This window comes from Lingula anatina, chromosome 3 (assembly GCF_051362555.1).
Source record: "Lingula anatina isolate TDL-2025a chromosome 3, LinAna3.0, whole genome shotgun sequence".
NCBI lineage: Eukaryota > Metazoa > Brachiopoda > Lingulata > Lingulida > Lingulidae > Lingula > Lingula anatina.
In genome coordinates this window covers 12,484,483-12,506,327 of record NC_141769.1, presented here as the reverse complement: position 1 = coordinate 12,506,327, position 21,845 = coordinate 12,484,483, and the positions used below count along the sequence as shown (strand labels likewise).

Here is a 21,845-nt window from a genome sequence, read left to right as displayed (position 1 = left end):
CTTATTGAGAAGGTTTCCATTTGCAAGAAAAACGTATGGTAAAGATATGGGGATATGCTAAATCACGTTTACCGTTTGGATGAGCCAGTCGAATTGGGTTCCCTGATTTCCACGGTGTTGTTGGCGACTCTTTAAGCTTGTCGATAAATTAGGGTCATGATTACCTTTATTGTAAAACGGAATGAATCGGGGAAAGTCGTAGTGAAGGATATGATAGGCTGAACTGATACACATAACGTACTCTTTGAATTCAAGGTACCATGTTATCGCATCTATGTGTACCTTGCCGATTCCGAGACAATAGATATGGAGCCGATCTCACTGTATAGCATCAAGATGTATGCCGTAGATTTCTCATTGCGAGTCCATTAATGCTGAATGACAAATAGCTCTTCTTTGACCAGTCATTGATTTTGAACGTAAAATCAAGTGCCGCACGTTTCCAAGGTAATTCCCTATTGTGACATTTCACATCTGTCTGGGTGCCGACAATGATATCATAAAGTCTGGCGCCACATTCCTATGCGCGTCATTATGGCACAACATTTTGTAATATTGATGCTGCGAGCGTGCGATTGAGTTTGCACATCCTTGCAAGTTGTTCATTGCCTTTTTAGTCTGGACAGCATTATGTTTGCTTTGCAACAATAAATTACTTTGGAAAAGGGTTCTCCCTTGCTAATGCCATTCTTGACATACTTTGACAATTAAGTATGTCTTTAAGCTACGCAGACGTTCAAGCACCTGTTCCTGGCGGCAGATTCAACATTCTATGGCGTTTTAATGTTCTTGGCATCAGTGAAGCCCACCACTGACTGCCTCCAGTAATCCACAATCACTGTTCCTGTTTTATCATTTAAATTTTATATAAACCCACCCTGTGATATATTTCTTTGATTAAACTTAACGCCTGGAAAATGCCTTAATTTTAATATTTTTGATTGACATTTTACTCCCTCATTTCCAACTGAGTAATACAACTATCCTTGGGGGAAATACGAGCCTTTGGGAACGGAAATTAGACGTGGCAAGTTTACATAACATTTTCCGAAAAAGCAGTCATTTCCTCATAACGGGAAAGACATAACGAAAGATATTACTTTAGAAACAGTTGCTTTGGGTTTTCCGTTTTATGAATAGGGTTTCTCACGCTGGTAGTGTTGTTTTGCTAACCATACGTAAATGAGATGGTTTCTGGTATAACAACGGGAGATGCACAAATCGACATTAGTTACGAAAATTGCCATACAACCAAAATATTATTAATTGTGTCATAAGAATGTACACTGCAGTATGTTAGAATCAGTTACTTTGGTTTCCCGACGAAGGGATATTGTATCCCGTGCTAATATAGTTTTTCTTATTGATCATATCTTATTATTCAGATAGCTGCTTTAAATAACTCCAGTAGTAAAAATGATCAAAACAACACTTTAAGAAAAAACAGTTTATTTAAGGTTGCATGCACTGTTAGTTCATTGTCGCTGTGAATGGAATGCGTTCAATAACCGATATTAATGTATTTCGCATTGCAGTTTGTGTTTGTGTGTGTTATACTCTTATGTGTGCATTAACGTAGGAACTGATTCTACTGTTCAAAGTGACTATCAATCGGAATTTACCTCGCACGTCGAAAGAAAAGAAAAGCAGTTATCAATTATCTGGGAACAGCACATGTCATCTCTTTCCGTTTATTTCTAGATAATGCATCTACCGAGCGTAATGAGTCCACGAATGCGAAGTCTAGATAACTTGGCGCCGCCCGACAATTTCAAAGAACCTGATAAAAACATGTAAAAACGCTACTACATCACAATGCATTTCGCGTCCTTTGATGTTCGTTTAAGCATAAGATGCGGAAACCTGCTATTAAAGAATAAGGTTATGACAAGGCAGGCAATTTCTGTTGACTCAATCTAGGATTTGATTGTTTTATAATTCTTGTCAGGGCTTCGAAAACAAACGGACTTTCAAAAAAGCACGATCAACACAAGATTACTTTTATTAGCTTTTTATATAATCCATAGCGCTCGTCCGAACCAAAGAGAAATCGATTTGATTTTTACTGCCTACGGAATCAAGACATCACGGTACAGACGTTGGACGCGTCGTTCTAGCGCGATCAAAACAAAAGACCACAAATTGTTTTTAAGTGATGCTATCTTAAATTTTGGACTTTATTTTTATTATTGTTTAACTTCTGCGTGTGTTGTAAAATGTATTTAGAAAATGCGTAAAGCTGGCAATGTCAGTTATATTCAGAAAAGGGTTCATAATATCTCCATGGGGCAATTAGTACTTTGTGTTACAATAACGTTCATGACGCGCTATGAAAATTAAAATAAACTTTTGAATGTTATGAGGAATGAGATATCTAAACTTTGGAGATTTGCTTTTGATCGCTAGAATTCTGGGTTTTTGTACTTTGTTCAATGCTTGATATCGAGACCATTATAGTTGAGTTAGCCAATGGTCATTTCTCTGTTAATCTTTTTGTAATGGCCAACTGTTGTTAGTTTTAGGGCAGCGGGACATAGATTTACAATCTGAAGGCAGTATCATGGTTTGTATCTGACTTCCTGGCCGTACTGAGCTATATACGCTAGAATACTACTACTTCAGAAGTTGGCCGGAAAATATTTTTTCAAGAATAAATGAATAAATAGAAATTACTTTTTGGACTTAAAAGTAAAATTCAAAATGAAATCATTGTGATGGCTATCTTGTTTTTTGTTTTGTTTTTATGTCATTTTTATAATTGAACTAAGATGTCCAGTAAGTAGAATTTGAATCCGAAATGTTCGGGTTTCCGTCGATGTCTTAAGAAATTTCATACATTTCAAATTTTCTGTCCCATTTTGAGGGCCTCGACCGACATGAACATTTGAACGGCTTTGCTACTTCAAGGTCACAAGTGATGAATCACACAAGAGACGTTAATGTTGAAGCGTTATGTCACTCACATCAAACGCTGCCAAAGCCTCAAAAGTCAATCCACTGGGAACGTGATGGAAATTGCTAATATTGCTAATATTGTCAATAATGGGATTCTGACACTTTACGAAGATTCTGAGCAACTCCTTCGTCTTAGAGATACTATGATTTACAAGATGGATTTAAGATACATTTACTGCAAAATAATGAAAAGTTTAATGCCTTCTTTCTACACGAATACTTCTTACAGACATAAAAACTAATACGCGTGATTTATTGAGTGAAATGCCAAGGCTAAGGCATTCTTCTGTGTTGACATTATCTGATAGCATATAAGTTACTCCCAACCCACGCGGATACAGCAACGCATCATTGGTTGCCGGTTATCTCTTGCATACGGTAAGGGGCACTTTTCAATAAGAAGATCCCTACATGTACATGCAGCAGCTGGGTTGCTTAAAGCTGTTACAAAAAGTTTAAGATATACTGTGCCGGCAGTTTTCTCGAACCAAGCAGCAATTACAGCAAACCAGAACAACTGATGTTTTACCAAAAATCTCGTGTCAGAGAAATACCACGTCGCCATTTGCCTCTTTAGGAAGTGGGTGAGAAGGGCACTTCATCATAGCCCGGAAATAGAGCCATCAGTCACATGGGGCTTGAAGATGGAAACAAGGTCCATCTGAGGGTCAGATATGAACCTGTTGTCCATCCATCATGGCGAAGAGACTGTCAGATCACGAAGACCATATCTCCGTGAGTGGTGGCAAGTGTGAAAAAGAGGCGTACGCCTTTCGTGTTTTTGTATGGGTGAAGAGATAGAAACGCACGCGGGTTTGCAGAAAGATAGATAGATAAATAGATAGATATTATAGATGTAGGAAGTCGGACAGACAACATATGTCGTTCTGCATCACTTTTGCCAGTGCTTGAATTCGTGCGCGTGTTTAAAGTGCGTGCATACACAGTGATTAAACTCAAACCGATTGGAATCCATATCGCAACACAGTATGGCAAGATTAGTTGTCCAGGGTTTTCCTGTGACATGTAAGAGCACGACCGAGAATTCATTAGTTTTAGTGAGAAATCGAGGAGCAAGAACCAACAAAAACGAACTAGACTTACGTTTATACAGTTGCTGTTTAGATAAATTCTTTGCCGGCCGAAACCTGTGTGGTTTAAATTTGTGGCTGAAAACATACTAAAACATATAGAGAAAAGATCTGGGTCCCCGGTTTGAAGTTGCCTCATAAATGAGATATAATACCATGGGGAAACTTCACACTGATCCCACATTAATTGCTCTTAGTGACGCTGGAACGACTTCATTAAACCATTAATGTCAAAATACAATGTATAACGCCATTTGGCGAGGCGTCCGGGTCCCCCTGGGTGACCTTGAGTTCATTTCACTTCTTGGTTACATTTAAAGCGGTTTCGCAAAGACCCACACGTTAATGGTACGTACTACCTATCTGAGACTAATGAGAAAGCAGCCAGCAGACCGTGGTTTTTCATAGGCCTCAGGCCACCAGAGTATATGGAAAATGGGTTGTTTTAGGCAGATGCACTGTTCATAAGTGATACTACACAAGCCGTCTTTAAAGCTTCCAAATCCTCTCTCTTTCACTCAACTAAAATGTAAGCCATAACCCTTACGTGCCGGGAAAATTAAGTTGTATATGATTCGGATGCGGAAACATATTAAATAATGATTTTAACCAAATGATGGGATATAATGCACAATGATGCAAATAAGAGAAAAGCATTTATCAAGATGCTGCAAAATGAACTGGCCACACTCAGCCACCAACTGGCGGCGGGCGAAGAACAACACAGACCGCTAAAAGAGGGGTAGAAAGCTGGACCTCTTGAAGAAATTTTGTTAAAATAAGATGTGGCACAACTAAGCTGTTGCTTTTAGGGCGAAAACAGTTGGTAGTACTACAGTGTAGTATTTATGCTCCTCGAAACAGGAAAATAAGCACGAAAAATTCGACTGGAAACCACTTACCAGACTACATTTTGTTTCAGATCTTTCGCGAGGTGTCCAAACCACATGATGCCCATGTAGGCTGTCAGTCATTTGAATCGATTAATACCTATGGCATCATGTGCGAATGTTTCTCAACTAACACATTCCGTCTGCTTGATCAACTTAGATAAAGATGACACTGCAAAACGTAATTATAGTTTACGGTACTTAGCTACATACCTGTACCTTGGTGATATTAGTGAAAAATGCTGACATTTCCAGGAAAACATTTTTCTATTGTAATATGAAGATCTGTTTCATAATATGCTTTTATTTAGTGTTCAAGTATGGAGCGTGTCTCTGCAAGATAGAAAATTCGGTTTAACCTGACTGATCACCTCTAAGCGAAACCTTGCCGCAGGGGTAGAACTCTTCACGCAAGTTACGGGAAATATTTGTACTTGACTTGCCAATGTTAAGTGTATATGCTGACTACTTTAATTTGTAAAATGCTAACAGCCTGGGCGACCTATATCCATCTTGGTCATGAAAGTAACAATGTGCCAAAGGATACATCACAGATAAATGTTGAGATGTGACTAGGAAGCAATTTCTTTTTAATGAGTCTCTCTCTCTCTCTCTCTCTCTCTCTCTCTCTCTTATGGAATATCCTTTTTAAATTATACATTTGATTCAAATATATTTGAGAAGGAAAACAGGGTATCATGGTGTGTGACGGACTGCCTTTTAATGGAAAAGTTGGGGACCAAATGTCCGTCATCGGTAACCATTGGACGCTTCATGAGCCGTGAATGACAACTTACTTTTTCTCAGTTGGTTATGTCCAGGTAGGTCATTAGGGAGTGCCCGATGTCAATAATTCATAGAAAAATTGAACACCACTACTAAAGGCGCATTCTCTATTACGTTAGTCAACTAGCGTTCGCGCCGAGTTAGTTGGTTTAACAGTGTAATTAAGGTACCCGTATAACGTCTTACACTTTTTAGCCGTTGATTTATGTGAGAAAACTGGCTATGATAGGGGTGTATTTGTACAGAATAGGCAGACATTTTTTCAAAATTTTACTCGATGTTCAAAGTACGTTTAGAACTGCATGAGTGGAGATCTAATGTATTTTGAGGTGATGCCGTTGTACGGGTACCTTAACTACGCCGTTTAAATACATGACCTGCCTTTTTTTACGGTATGTATGTCCTGACATACTCTGCTGTCGAACGATTAAATATTGTGTTTTCTCTCTGAGCAAATTGTATGTAGGTCGATATTACAGTTACCAAGGACCCGTTTCACAAAACGTCGTAGGTTATTTGAACTTAGTTCAGCTAATTAAGGAATGTCGTATTGTGGGATATTAGTCTCCGAACATTTTACGAAGGATTGGCCAATAATTAATGTAGTTGACATGCAAAAATAGAATGTAGTCACCCTCGGAAGTAAGACAATGACAAATTTTTGGAGCATAGTGAAAACGACAGGAAAGAAGCCGAGACAAGGGGTCTTCTATCTTTATTTTATTTTCTTGCCTAACGCAAGTTAACTTACATTTTTAACGATTTTTGCTAAGAGAAATATTCATTTTAGTCGTTTTTATGGAATACGCCCAGAGATTAGAGCCCTCGTCTTTTGTAAGACGCCACAAAACCCAGAAGTCAAAAACCACAGAGTTATCTTTTATCTTTTATCCACATTCACCCTTTGATAAAACTATTTTATAAGAAGGGCAGATTTTGGGCGTGAATAGTCAATATTATGATACCATGGCGAGCACCGCACAGTTTACTGATGCGTTGCAAAATCTTTTAGGAAGCGTCCATGTGAACCCTTGATAAGCCATAAGCTGCAACGCTAGTTCTTTTATTCATGATTACAGCGTTTATTTGACAATTGAAAAGGATAACAAAGCCCTACGTCTACCCCATCTACCCGCGAACGGAGCTTAAAAGTTTTAACATATCACATCCCGCAAAGTCAGGTGTTTTGAAGTTTGCCTTCCGCTTATCAGCCTTGTTACTCTTTAACTTCTCTTTAAGTCATTTCATTCGTAAAATTTCGGTCGGATTCGAGTCGTATGAAAAAACAGGCGCCCAAAATTTTTGCACGCACCCAAAACACGGGACGTACATATATGGTTCGTATCAGGAGAAGGTAAACACTATCTCCCATGCTGTTCGTTAGACACGCCCCACGGCCATGGGGCATGGGTGCTCTCTACGGTATACGATAACACACACAGCATGTTCATTAGATTGACTCTCAACCGAAAATCAGACTCAAAAACAAATGTAAAATCCCAATTTACACGACGGGGTTTGAAAGTGCTCCCCAAACCGGCGTGTCAAAAAATGTATTGATTAAATAAGTCCGAGACGTACGCCCGAGACTATTTGTGTAAACCGGGCAAATGAATTTCTCGGTATGGGTCTTGGGATCTTTGAGGCTCACGCAGTTTATGTTTACTCACGTTCATTTCGGACCGGTGGACGTTAACTGGTGGATTACTCGGTTCATTGAATATGGCGACTTTTACGTTTGGTAGATTTTCAATTATTTGGTGGCTTAAAGTTAAGTGCGATTACGGGGTTTTATTTGTTCGGGAGAGTTGTTGATTTCGGGAGGGGGGTGAAATGACGGGTGAGTGACCAGTCGTCTTGTTTCCTAGCCGCATGGTTAACTGATCGGTCAATAGATTGAAATAATAGTGAAACTTTTCCGTCAAAAGGCAATGCTGAGGGACTATTAAAGCAGGGTCACTGATCTATCTATAATATCAAACAGAAAGCAGAGAGAAACATCCAGGGGGCATCCCTAAAATTTTATCCAACAGATCAAATTAACTTTCAATTGAATGCTATTGGTTCTTGTTACATTGTAGAAAACAATCTAGGGGCATTTCGCAACATAACATAGATCAAAGTCAGTATTAACTTTAATCATAGAACATTTTGGTCTATTTTGACGCAATGAAAATAATGGCAGTAATCAGCGTAAATTGGGAATTTCTACAAAAATCAAGAAATGACGGACATTTTGAACAGAAATTCGATTTATTCAGGGAAGTCATGCTGTTTTAGGGTAAAAGTAGACTCATTTTTAGCCGTAAATTTAAGACGAATTTCGTATCAAATTCTGAAAGACCTAGCTGTGCCACATGTACTTTAACTGCTTTAACTTGACACCTTTTCTTTACCTTCGAGTTTAATTAAAGCGTACAAAAAGAGGGGTCTGTCTCAGGTTAAGGGGCAACTTGTGGGGGCTCGGAATGTTATTTCTTCATTTACGCGCAAGTTCAACGCAACTGTTTCTTGCTGATTTCATTTAAACCTGGAATTTAGTTATCATTTCTTTGCTTCATTTATTGCCTATTTCTAGGCACCGTTCATGTACCCGAGTCCAGGTGATTTAGAGATGGTTATTTTGTTCGTCTTTTTTTTCTCTCGCAGATTTCAAATGTGTAACTTTAATTTTATTTCTTTTTTTTCACATATCAATGTCAAATAATAGATTGTATAAATATATTGATTGGTATTTATATTCTCTATTATGAAGGCTAATAATGCATGTAATACTACTTCGATGATCATTAGCGCCTGCCGTGGAAAGGGGAGAAGACATACCGTAGTACAGCTGTTGCGAAACTAACGCCTTTTCAAACGGAATTCTGCACAGGTAAAAGAAGGAGCCAGTTTCAGTCTAAGCCTGATTGTTTGCCTTCTTTATAATAACCGTGTTTTCAAAAAACCCAAGCGTGAAAGCCCAAGTTCAATTGATGTCAAAAATAGGTTTCCAGCTTTTTTCGCTTTGTCCCTAGTCTAAGGTTCGTGAAACACGATCAGGGAGCCGGTGTTGTGTTGGCAGTCCTATACGCGCAATGCAAACACGGCAACAGGTAGCCAGGTTGTATGATACTTTAGGCGGCAGCGTGCATCATGTTTGTAGTTGTACGTGCAGGACTTTTATTTGCGTCAGCAACACTTCAACCTTTTGGTAACTTTTAATCCCGCTTATTGAACGCCGGTTTGAATACCAGTGGGGCATGCTGTCGATATCGAAGGTGAGTTAAGTGACACGTCTTCCCGGCGTTTAATGAAGGTCACCCTAACACGTTTGCTTACTATACTGTACGAAACACTGGATATCGATGGATGGCGTTTTTATGGAAATGATATTATATACAGGTATACAGCGTTAGTATATAACGTTGAAAAGTAGATGTACATGTACATTGTATAACCAAGCATAACTGTGTAGCTTAAGCAGGGGAAATATTACTGTGCTCTTTGTCAAATTCAAAATCTTGAAATTCAGATGAAATAGGAGGAAGTTGGATGCTCAAGGTGGTTCTTAAAAAAGAACCTTGAACAATGGTGAAGGAGATTATTGAAGCTGAGAGCCCCGTTCAAATATCACATACCAATAGCGATTGTTGACTTCGACCCTTTTTCTCAGTTCCCTTTCTTGTATTTAGTTGTCGTATAGTGGTGTGTAATGACTGTCTAAACAGTTCTCCGACTGTAGGCCTATACATACATGTGCATGAAACCTAATTCTTATGGGTATTCTATAGACTTGGGTAGGAGGACCCCTCTTTGGACCTCCTTAGAAAAGGGCACTATGAGGTTCATCCCTATTAACCTCCTACCCGAGTTACTCTTTCCAAATTGATGTTCTCGTAACACCCCCTGTCAATTTTACCACTAAAATGCTTCTAAACGACCATTAAAAAGGCGCTTGTATATCTAATAAGGGACATGTGATACAGATTCACGCGGTGCACGCAAAGTTTAAGGGGCGCGTGCGTTCCCTTATTTCCAATGTCAGGGTAATAATAGATCCTTGTATATCCTGAGGGGGTATTTCGAAAGAAATGAGTTCCTAGTGGGCTCTATAAACTCTGTCATATGTGACGATTCCACCGAAGAACCCAGCTTGAACGATAGGTTCGCCATTTTTTAACCTTATAAATATAACCAAGCCATTCCTCCCCTCATGGTGTCCACCTACTTGACACATGGTATAGTTAGTCGAGGACAGGGGCAGCTAAATGAATAACCTAAATAGATCTATCTAGGTCAGCGGTTTAATGAGGCGGCCATCATGATCAGAAAGAACAGGGGGTCTTGTTGTGGTAGCCTTTTAGTGTGTCCGTTGCACTGTAGTGTGTGTAACGAGATTAGTAATTTCATTGTTAATGTCAAGGAGCAATGTATGTTTAACCAAACAAAATTAATCAGATACTGTGCGTGCACACTTGTATGTAACAAAAAAACCCAGAAGAAAGCAAATAAGAAAATAGATTTCAGACACATACCTTTATTTAAGTATTGCCGTCTGTATACATATTCGATAGCTATTACGATGAAATATATTGACAGGTATTCTTAAGGCAAATAAGCATACTCACCTGTTCTATATCCCATATTTGTTCATAATTATGTTTTATAGTCTAAAGCATATTACATATATATATATATATATATATATATATATATATATATATATATATATATATATATATATATATATATATAACAATTTATAGGGTCTAAATAGAACGACTATGATCGGCGAGACTCAGGGGCGGATCCAGAGATATTTTCTGGCAGTCTTTCAAATTATATTTGTTGATCCATCCTACATTTTTTGACTATCTTCCGACAGAAAAAATAAATACCCGTCAGTGTAAACTTGAAAATCTGACCGTCTTTCGGAAGACCCAGAAGACGGCCTAAATCAGCCCCTGAGCCTTTTTATTATTTTTATCCAGCGAAACGAGTATTAGTGACAGAGTGCTTTGAGTTTCAATTTCCTTAAACGGCCATTTTTCAAAATCTATCACAAACGGGAAAAATAAAAAAAAACATTGCGCGAAAAAATACCCTGGCGACATAATTTTTTCAGTGAAATAAGATACCATTTTTTTCAAGACGTGACTCACAGAGACTTTTGGCAACAAAGCCTACAAACAAACATGTACCCCATGATTTTGGCAAAAGTACCATGTTTGAAAGAAGAAAACTGGGGAGTTAAACTTGTGAGTAAAATTTCCTGCATAAAGTGTAAAGGGTAATCGGAAACTGTGATGAACTGTCCACAAAGCACTTGTGCTACACCTACATGTGTACTTATAAAGATTAAGTTGAAACTACATGGGGCTCTCATTTAATGGCCAATACGAGAGACTAACTTGCTCGAGTTTTTTCGTATTTTTGCATTAAATCACACGATAACATAGACCCCACGCGATTCACGCGGGAAACCTGCCATGTGTTCCCTTAAATCACTGAACATTAACCGCTCAGCTATTCGATCAGCTTGCCGAACAAGGTGTTTTACCATTAGATCTTGTGGGATAGGGCTCTTCTCCTCTGGGTAATTGCCTGTAAACGAGGAAAAACACCGTTAACACCTACATCGTGGAATCATCAAGGAATCTAATCATTGATCACAGGGGCTCATAACGACGCACCTGTAATAATTTTTGTGCAGAAAAAAATCTAGGGGTTAAGTAAAGAAGATAGGGTGTCCGGAGGAATGAATGAGCGTAGGCTTAAGATCAAAGGCGGTTTGACAATATTTAGTCTCTGACAAGTATTTTCCTGTTTAAGAAACCTTGGCATTACTACAGTACCCTTCTCAGGGTTATCCTACACAAGGTACCGTGATGTGATCTTCATTTGCTAGGTTTATAGCAGTATTATCCCATATTAGGTGCAGTGATATTACACTAAATACTGTGACATGGCACTAAGTAGGAGAAGGTATGGTGACGTGGTTTACCCATGCTGGGTACAGTGGCGAGATAATTATTTTCTAGGTACACTAACGCGATTATCTTTAGTACACACAATGGATAATAGTAGTGTCACCCCCTGAATCAGAGTAATCAAATAATAATCGAGTAATCAATAATAAAATAATAATCAAAGTAGGCAGATCTTGAGTAGTTATAATGTCTGATCTGCATTTTTTTTTGTGAAATTTGATGTTAATTAAATGATACCAGGAGCATATCATTCCACAGTCACTTATCTTCCCCTAATTATTGGTTCAGTAGAGGTGACAGTCCTATTGTCCATTGTGTGTAGGAATAGGGGCGTAGTTATCCTGTAGACGGAACGGTTATCCTATATTAGTAGGTACAGTGACGCGGTTATCCTATACTGGGCACAGTAACGTCGTTGTCCCTTACCAGGGGCGAATTTAGGTCGTCTTTTGGGTCTTCTGGAAGACGGTCAGAATATCAAGTTTACATTGACGGGTATCTTTTTTTTTTTGTCGGTAGACGGTCAGAAATAGAGGTTAGATCAACGAAGATAAATTGGAAGACTGTCAGAAAATCTCTGGATCCGCCCCTGCTTACTATGCCAGTGAAGTGGTTAGGTATAGTGGCGTGGTTATACTATATTACCGCTAAATGAATTGGCACTTATAAAACGGTATGATACATGTATAAGCAGCGTTTTTTAACAACACTCACATCGAATTATTCAAGGAATTTTATGGGGCAAGGGATTTTGGCCAAATGTGTCAATTCCCACCCGTCCCTATAACAGCTGTTCCATTTACCTAGCCACCTGTTTGCTGTTAGCCGTGGTCTCAACATTTTGTATCATGAAATGAACTTGCATAATCAATCAAAGATTGAATGCGATCAAACACCTGCTCCGACGCGGGAATCGATCTGTCGTTAAATCACTATGAATGATTGGATTATTTACGGCTGTTATTTGTTCGGAGGCATGATGCAATATGTGTTTCTTGGGTGTATTGAAGAGGTGGAAAACAACTGTTGACGTCACTGAGACTTAAAAGTTACTGGCGGTTTCGCTTCATTGGTGCGCATGTGGCATGGTTCGATGTCTTAAATACTTTGCCAGCTCTGATTTTTAAGTAAAGGTCTATTGGTGGAATATTTTGTCTTTAAGGTTAGGTATTGAGAGAGGAAAATCCTAATAAACCTCTGTTAACACCAACCGTTGACTTTGATGGACAGTTGTTTGACAAATGATAAATATTTATGGGTATTTAAAAGCCGAGTTGTATTGTTGTCATCGCCTCTGTCAATACCCTGCTTTTGCACGTGAAAGAGGAAATATTTTAAAACCTCTAAAAACAACTAGAAATATTTCTGCTGATTCTAATGTTCATTCATTACATAAAGTGAACTTATATGATTTATCATATCTTAAATAAACGAACCGAATTAAGGAATACGGTTTTAGGTAACGTTTAAGGTAAAATGCAACCGTTGTTCATGAAAAGTATCAAGTATGAAAGGAACCACGAGAGACAGATGTAACACGCATATATATAAAAAAAAAAAAAACTCGTAAGTTTCATTTACTTTGTTCTTTATGTTTTAAAATATGTTTTCAAATCTGGACTTACCTCGTCAATATTGCCCAAATTCGACGTTTTCATCGGTAGAACATTTATTTCGTCATGCGTGCCTTATAATATCGATTGATTCGCTGTGGAATTTTTCAATCAAGACTAATTTAGATCAGCAGACTCCATCAGCTGGCCGATACGACCTAACCCAAAATTTTCTCTGCATTCATAAAACAATCTTGAAAACTTTCTCTACAGAAAGCATTTAGATGAAAAGTCACAGAAAATAACAAAACAAAGGAACAGTGTTAAAGGATAGAAAACTGAGGCGCGTTTCATTGGCGGGGACGCCTGTACTTCTTTATAACCGATGAAGGCTAAAGGGCGCTATAACAATGGCGCGATATTTGTGGACATGACTAAAAGAAAGGAATAGAGACCGAAGTGACAAAACATGACTTTACAGGCCAGGTCAAAGGGTCCGTGATGGGGAAGTCTGTAAGTGAAAATAATAGGCATGCCAAACAACAATTATAATATGTTTATGTACCCAGGTATATTTTTAAAATCTCGCCTAGTTACTCTGAAACAAATTAACATTCACAAATTGGATTGGAGTTCATTGCGAGGGGTCGCTGCTGGGATTTCCAATGTCAGTTAAATATCGGTGAACTTGGGGGCAGTGCCAGTAACAGAACGCTAAGAACCCACTGCTCGTCGAGTTGAAAATTCAGCGCAGAAAAATAGCATAGTTCACGAGTTGTTTTGGGATCCTGACCTCTGTGCGAAGCGAACGTGATTGGAGGCCGTTGAACCGCAACGGCGTTAGCAGTTGAGGTGAGAAATAAGGTGGAATGAACTCTTTAATTCAAGATGCAGTCATGCTACACAGAGACGTCAACCGATCAAGGGTGAAATCAACGACGCTGCGTTTCATTATTAATACGTAAAGTCACTTTTCTAGCCGCAGGGAAGAAAACTTCCGTTCATGAGCAGAATACAGGTAACGTTGAAGAACGTATTTGGTACTCTTCAGCGGCTGAAAAATGATGAATGATTGAAAGTCACGTATAGGAGGTTTAAGCTATACCTTCATTGGCCTCGATTCTAACGCTTATTGTTTGTTAATACCTGAGCTTTGTAGAAAACCAAATTAAGTGAAAATGACGGTGGTGTTGGACAGTAGTAATGTATACAGATGTTTGGTTCTGGCTTCATATTACGTGCAATCGCTTGTTAAGGTGTCAAATTAAGCCCCCCATGGAATCAATCACAATTTCATCATTTGTTCACCCATAAATCCCGTATTGATCAGTACTACGTCATTGCTTCATTAATCAGCATGAATTCCGTTACATGATATACAGAAAATATGATTATGCAACTGCTCAGGCAGCGTATTTTTCAGTAAACATGTTTCTGCGTTTTGGGGAGGAGAAGTGCTTGATTATTTAGCACAGGTGTGAAGTATATTCAGAAGTATTGGGCTTGCATGACATTTCATTAATTCATCATTAATGCCATAGAAAAACGCGCAGCGTCTGTGTTGGGGATACTAACTAGCTCTGCACTTGAACAAGACTTGCTAAAAAGACATTTTACTGGAAAGTTTAAGTGCGTTGGTTTATTTCAAAAGAGAATCAAGGAATAAAAAAAATTGGCAGCATTTTTGGCACAACAAATTTAACCGGGGACAGTACGTATATATAAGTATATATATATATCTAGTATAATATATATATATGTGTAGGTATATATATGTATATATATATCAGAGTAAATCTGCAATTTCAAAGATTTCATTTGCGTGTGCACGCATGTAGTACCAGTACCAGTAGTACTTGGAAAATCTAATAAGAATGAAATAAACAGTGCATGGAAATTCTTGCGTGAGAGATTGAATAACTGCACAGCTTGACATGCATTAATAACTAATGTGATTTACTGTTCAGTGATATTTTGAGTGTGCCCACTCTGACAGAAGAAAAAAAATGTGCTGGTATAGAGGCAACAGTGCTGAAGCCTATAGCAGCAATATGGACATATGATACATCCCGAGGGCGCGGGAAGTGTGGATTATGTGTAGGCATTCTTCACACATTTAATCCAATATTCGCTATGTTTTTTCTTTGGGATTCAGAAATCTCACGAAGAGTATTATGCAGTTTCCTTGTCTCCATTATCGAATACTAAGTATATGTGGATTTGGAAATGCCTTAGCCGTGGTGTGTAAAATATCAGACAAACAAGGGTCAAAAAGACGACGCAAAAAGTTATTAATTACTGGGGCATGACGGCTTTTTTGAATACAGCAAAAAGTTGGCACATGCAAAACTGCGATTTGATTAGTTGCAAAATAGCTTGCATATTTAGACTATTCACTGCAAGAGTGTGGATACTTGGCTCTCCAATTTAATCACAAATACGGTTCGTCGCGCAGGTGCGCAAATCGTACAGGTAATATAGGGGAAGGTGTGCGCAGCAGACGGCAGGTAAGATTCCAATGATATTCGGTAGTTATAGCGGACTGATAGCCAGAATGATATATAGGAATACTAATAGATCACGAGTCGAATTTAACGACGTATAGGTGAAGAATTGCAGGAGATTTAGTACTTTGACTTTAGATTCTTTCAACGACACAGCGGCTGTGGCCATATTAAGCTAGACGCAAGCGAAATGCATACGGGACAAGTTGTATAGGCCGACCCAATAATCGAATAATACGGAAAGCAGGTAAAAACGCCCCTTTATTGTAATATTAATTGTGTCTATCCATTATAGAAATGCGGGTTTGGCAATAGCTAGCGATTTGGGTTGAAGAATTTCTCGTTGATTTTGATTTTTAAGCCAACACTACTTTGACACCTGGCTTGTGAGAGTGAATTTTGGCCTTCCCTCTCCATCAGTCGCGAAATATCTTGGTGATGTCCAAGAAATCTCAGTAGTCTCCGTCTCTCTCTTCATCGGTCGCCTAGGGGTTAACGTCCGTATGGAACAGTTCAAAACACTTGCAAAAGCCTTGCGACCGGTGACTATATATCCCTGCGACTCTTGGCGAGAGTAGGCGAAAATCATTTTTCATGGGGCCATAAGCCCGACGTTTACCGGATGTAAGTTGCAATTGCTGGTAAATGGTGTACACACAAATAGGTGGCAAAAATAGAGTAGAGCCTAGACGGGTGAGAGTTAAAATTTCGTGAACGCCGTGGTCGAGGAAGGGTCGCAGTCCTGTTTCAACGAGACATAACTGTAAGTTCCTTGCTGTTTGTCTGCCAGTTTATTAAGGCATGATTGACATTTCAGGAGACCTGCGTCGTGATGTGAGTGTGTATTTGGTTGCAGGGTATATCCAAGTAGCCGAATAGTAGAATTATATATATATATATATATATATATATATATATATATATATATATATATATATATACCTCGTCTGCTTGAATGCCATAAGTGATTTCTATCTAATGCGTCTGCTTGATATGTGCATGAGAGGCAGTGTCCGTGGCGGTCAGATAGGCTGCACGATACTGTGAAACTGACCACGTAAGTGGCAGAGATACATGTACACATTAAGTAAAATCTGGTTAATATTTATATATGAAATAACTGTTGTGCCATGTATCATATTTTTACATGTTATCTTCGCGTCAGACTGGTAACGTTTTTAACGAGGTATATCTTAAGATATGCAACTTAACTGGATCACAAAAATAGAATCAGTTAGTTATACTTTTGAAACCCTTTAACTTTCAGTCTCACCGGTTGCATATAGCTAATATTTAGGCATTGAGTGCCGAAAGGTCGTTTACATCGCGTGTCCGGCAAGAAAATTTTGTGGAGGCTGTTTTGCTACAGGGTAGAAGGCATGACATGTTATGCTCTCTGCCAAAGGCAATGTGACTTTATGTTATTGAAGATCAGACCGGCAGCCAGCAACTTCAAAGGGGCGTTTCTTTTTCAGAAAAGTATCTCTTTTACCTTAAAGATGCATACAAAGTCAATTTTTTGTCACAAAAACCAACCAAATACCAGCATATAGTTTCAAATAGTATAAGTAAGAGAATAACCAAAAGGCATTGTTTAATTTTACCCGACAGTTATGTTTGAACGGATTTTTCTGCTAGCATTCTATGCTGTATGCCAATGGGGCAGAAAAATAGGTCACGAAAGTAGGTTAAATTTCCGACCAAAAATTTAAAGAAAGGAGCAGTCTAAAGCTCTTTTATGGCTGATCAAGTGATCTATTCAGTTTATCCCTTGGCATATCGAATTTATTTTAGTCGTATAAGAAACTAGTAGAAGTGGTTTACATGTGTTACTGGATATCCACGCTCTACCTATGCTCGGTTCGTATGTACCTTTAAATCTTCGTGTACCTATACCAAATTTTACCCAGAGCGGACTTTTTCTCGACAAAAAAGGCCGTTCTTTCGAACCCCCCGATCCCCCCTGGCTACGGGCCTGCAGAGTTAATGTGAAACGTGGGTCACGTTCGATACCACTTTCAATATGAACAGCATATAACGTGGAAAAAAAAAACACGCATTTGTCTCTATAAATATTCTAAAAGACGTCACAAACAAACGCGCTCACGAGTCAAGGCCTCGCTCTGAAAAAAGAACATGCGTACGCACACTCCCTCACTTATTCTCAAAATATATACAGACACACATGCGATTAACAAAGTTAGTTAATTTCACAGCAGGTACGTCTGCTTTACCTGTAAAATGTTTCATGGTATTTTCTTTCCAGATATTAACCCTACTCCCCGTGAAAGAAAGTCCATGTACCACCGGGTTTTAAGATCAGCACATGGGGCGCCTTTACATCACTAGCAGGAGATCCAAAAAACGAACACGTGGTTCTACTCTGTCTTCAAATCTGAAACCATTCAGATTGCTGTAGCAATTACCAACCGAGAGCGCACGTTAATAAGGGAATACAGGAATCTCCCTGTAGAGCCACCACTCCGTGCTCCAGAGAGCATCAAGACGTATGTGATAAGATGATGTATCTTTATGTACTATGAAACGACATCGCAGGGAGACTTCTTCGACAGCACGCTGCTTATAAGCGTAGTTCTCCTAAAGGATCTACATAATATACTGGCAACAGGAACGGATGATTTTTTTGTCATTTGCATCGCAGCGATAAGGCTTTGATATTTGTTTGATTGCAAATTGTCAGAAGTAATTGGCTTCCCGATCCCAAAAACTGTCAATCGAATTACGAGAAAGACACTGAAACTAATTAGTTTATGAACCATTTATTCAGGGAGAGATATGGCAGCGGAGGCAACGACATCTATGGTTAATTATGCCATAGTTTTAAACACTACGGTGCTCGCCCCAATGTTTAGTACGGAGAACGATACCGCTATGGAAAGGAACAAAACAGGATTCGACGAGACAGCCTTAAACAAATGGTTCTATCCAACCATGGCAGTAGTTACTTTCATTGGGATGGTATTCAACTTCGTTTCTATTCTTGCCTTGTGGCTTATTCCTCACAAACCATGGAGGCCGTTTCATTATTTTTTGATGTACTTGGCAATCTCTGACTGGCTTTTGCTATTTATCTGTTTTGTAGGCGCAACCACAGCGACCGTCATGTTCCAGTCTGCGGTCGATTTTCAACTGAGCGACGAGCAACTGTGTGCGGGAAACACTCTCTCAGACTTGTCCTGCTACCTCATTATTCCGCCTTTTTTGGCCACGACCGGACTTGTAATAAATCAGTATCTGTCGGTCAGTCACGCGCTGCGGTACTCCTCAATGGTCACTAACCGTCGGGCTTTAATCTCCATTATACTGTCTTGCGTTCTGGTGGTGTGCACGTATTTTATAATGCACGGGATCGCCCTAGCGCAGAGTGTTACAACATGCGACGACCATTACAAGAGGTATATTTTGTACAGAGAATACTATCTTGCCATAACCACCATAGTGCTATCCGTGGTCAACGTTGCCATCTATATCATGATCTACGCTCAGGCTAGAAAAGTTAGCAAATATGGCGATCATTGCCTCCCCGCCGGGGAACGCTCACACCATGACCGGCTTACAACAACGATTGCAATCCTTCTTGCAACGATAATTCTCTTCTGGACTCCTGGAACATTGGCCAGCATATTTGCCATAGTCAATCATGAAAATTCGGATTTAGTATTCACTTTACTGCAGATTATCACCAACATTATGTTCTTCCTAAACTCAATCTCAGACCCGCTGATTTATGGTATACGACTGAAAGAAGTACGGCACGGGTACGGGATACTCTTTACAAAACTGAAAAAGTTGTGCAACTGCCACAAGGAAACACAGGACGACAACGGTTATGTTCTAACACGCATGCGGTCTGTAGACCACGGTAGGAATGGATCTACGTGCAAGCGGCTTACCACCAGTGACATCGTCACAGATGACAGTGACGAGCACAAGAAGAATGGAGAGCATAAAACTGCTATGGGCTTGAATGAGACTATTACTGAGCCTACCGAAGAAACTAAACTAACCATGTGATGACGTCACGTTGTGATGCTCCACCATGTGATGACGCAATCAAATGACATCATCTTGAAATGATAATGTCATAATGTAATGCAGAAAACCATGACGCCAGAGCTTGCCTCGTGTTATGTTTGCTGAAACGTGTCTATAGTTTTTTGGTAAATATTAGAATGTTGTTACAGGTAGCTGTTACATTTATTTTGAACAAAGTCAACACGAACTTTGTGGACTAAATGCTCAACTTTGAATAGCTTGCGTACAGTGCATAGGTGTTAACATAGTGCATAGGTATGAGAAATTTTATGAAGATTTCACGACGATTGGGAGGCTCATATTGAACCTCCTATAAGCTTACATATTCAACAAGCTCAAAGTGTAAATTTAGTCGATAGGATAACGAAATAGTACATGTGAAATCTGGTATAAAGTAGTAGTGGTCTTTGTGATATTGTTTATATATATTTAGAGTATTACAGCGGGAACGGTGATGCTTTTATCTGGAAAATAAGTCATTAATGATAAATTTAAGATATATAAATGCAATCTGTGGCGAATCAGGTAAAACTCATCTTACAAAACGCCTTTCGGTAGTATGTGTATCTCAGAAAAGGAAAACCCTGTACTTCATCAAATTTTCATTGTTACAAAGTAGGGGTTGCGGATAATAACTTCATAACTTAAAAGCTGTACAAAGTGACGGATTCGCCGCCATGATACTCTACAAGCAAAATAACTGCAAGGTATATTCATAGCATGACCACACTGCAGATTTCTACGTCAAACGTGTGGGTTAGTGTACTTAAGCCACCACGGTCATCGTAAGTGCCAAGGAATATTAGCGTTCTTGGTGACACCTGCGCGCGTCACGAAAACTTATCTTAAGATGCTTTGCGACTGGATCTAAGTTAAACCCATTTTGATTCTAAAGCCCATGAGTGACATATCACAGCGAAGGGCGGCTTGAGAGAAAAACCACAAATGTTTAATTTTTATTAAAAATATAAAGTACTTGCTCGGAAAAATACTGAGGTAGAATTTTGGCTGGTAGGAGTAAGCACAAAAAATAATAATAAGTTTCTCCTACGCTCATTCTAAGATGAAGATTTCTTACATGCACTTCGTTCAAAGTTAATTCATTTATCTTTTTGTGTGTGTGAAAATTCTGTACAAATTACGTGAATGAACTCTGGTTCAGCATTTTATCCATTTTAAAAGATATTACTGATTTTTACCTAAATTCTAGGCTTAAGATTGGACATCGTCAGACTTATATCAGATTCGAAACAGTTTTAACTTTTAATCCAACTAAGAAACCACTGCTCAATGTGTTGTATTCATCACTACTATATAACATATTACTGTTTTATGTATTTTAGGTTGATTGTTTTTTATGACCAGGTTCACGGAGTTGAGAAAATAGTTTTACCATGTACAATTCAAAAATTGGTTTGTTGGAGTAAAAAAGAAATTATGAATATACATTGTTTTTTTTTCATGCTATGTTTATTGAATTATCGACATTAAAGCGTATTCGTGTTTTTGGAATAGGTGGATGGTTTTTATAACACGCTTTACACTGCAAGTCTTCTTTTTTCACCTGTTGTGTGCATGACTCCATAAACTATGTACTGAGATGAAATATGGGGGAATTGTTTGAAACGCTACTTGTGTGGTATTCCTCTCTAGAATAGAGGTCATTGAATAGGTTATATTTCCTCAATATTAAAATCACCTGTAATTAAAGTTACCATGACTACACCGTTAAGCTGCTAGTATATAGATGTCTGAAACCTGTTTATCGGAGACGATAAAAAAACGCTCTAACATTCAAAACGCCAGTTCAACAAAATACAGTCCCCTATTCTTTCTTTAAACGCCGGAGAAAGTTGAAGCGATTAACCTCAGAATTTCTGGAAAGAAAAAAAAAATGAAAAGAAATGTAATTCCGTATCTATACACGCTTAAGTAAGCAGTGTATTCCCCAGAAGACGTGTTTTTCGTTGAAGTAACCTCAGATGGTTTGGTCCCGGGACGCCTTAAATGCTGTGTCCTCAGCGGGCAGAGATATCCA

At 38.8% G+C, this 21,845-nt stretch overlaps 1 protein-coding gene across 6 annotated transcripts in view; it reads left to right on the top strand.

Annotated features, from left to right (window-relative positions):
- Positions 1-21,249, top strand: part of LOC106174514 (adrenocorticotropic hormone receptor) — a 35,111-nt gene extending 13,862 nt beyond the window's left edge. For 2 of the 6 annotated variants that reach the window (XM_087009469.1, XM_087009467.1), the window contains exon 2: positions 18,018-21,249. In XM_087009469.1, the coding sequence (XP_086865595.1) occupies positions 18,548-19,786 (1,239 nt within the window). In that variant the 5' untranslated portion in view covers positions 18,018-18,547 and the 3' untranslated portion in view covers positions 19,787-21,249. Of the gene's footprint in view, positions 1-8,785; positions 8,983-13,509; positions 14,266-15,625; positions 15,755-18,017 lie in introns of those variants that run through there. The other 4 variants (XM_013556104.2, XM_013556110.2, XM_013556105.2 and 1 more) reach the window with 4 other exon arrangements.
- Positions 21,250-21,845: the final 596 nt, after the last annotated feature.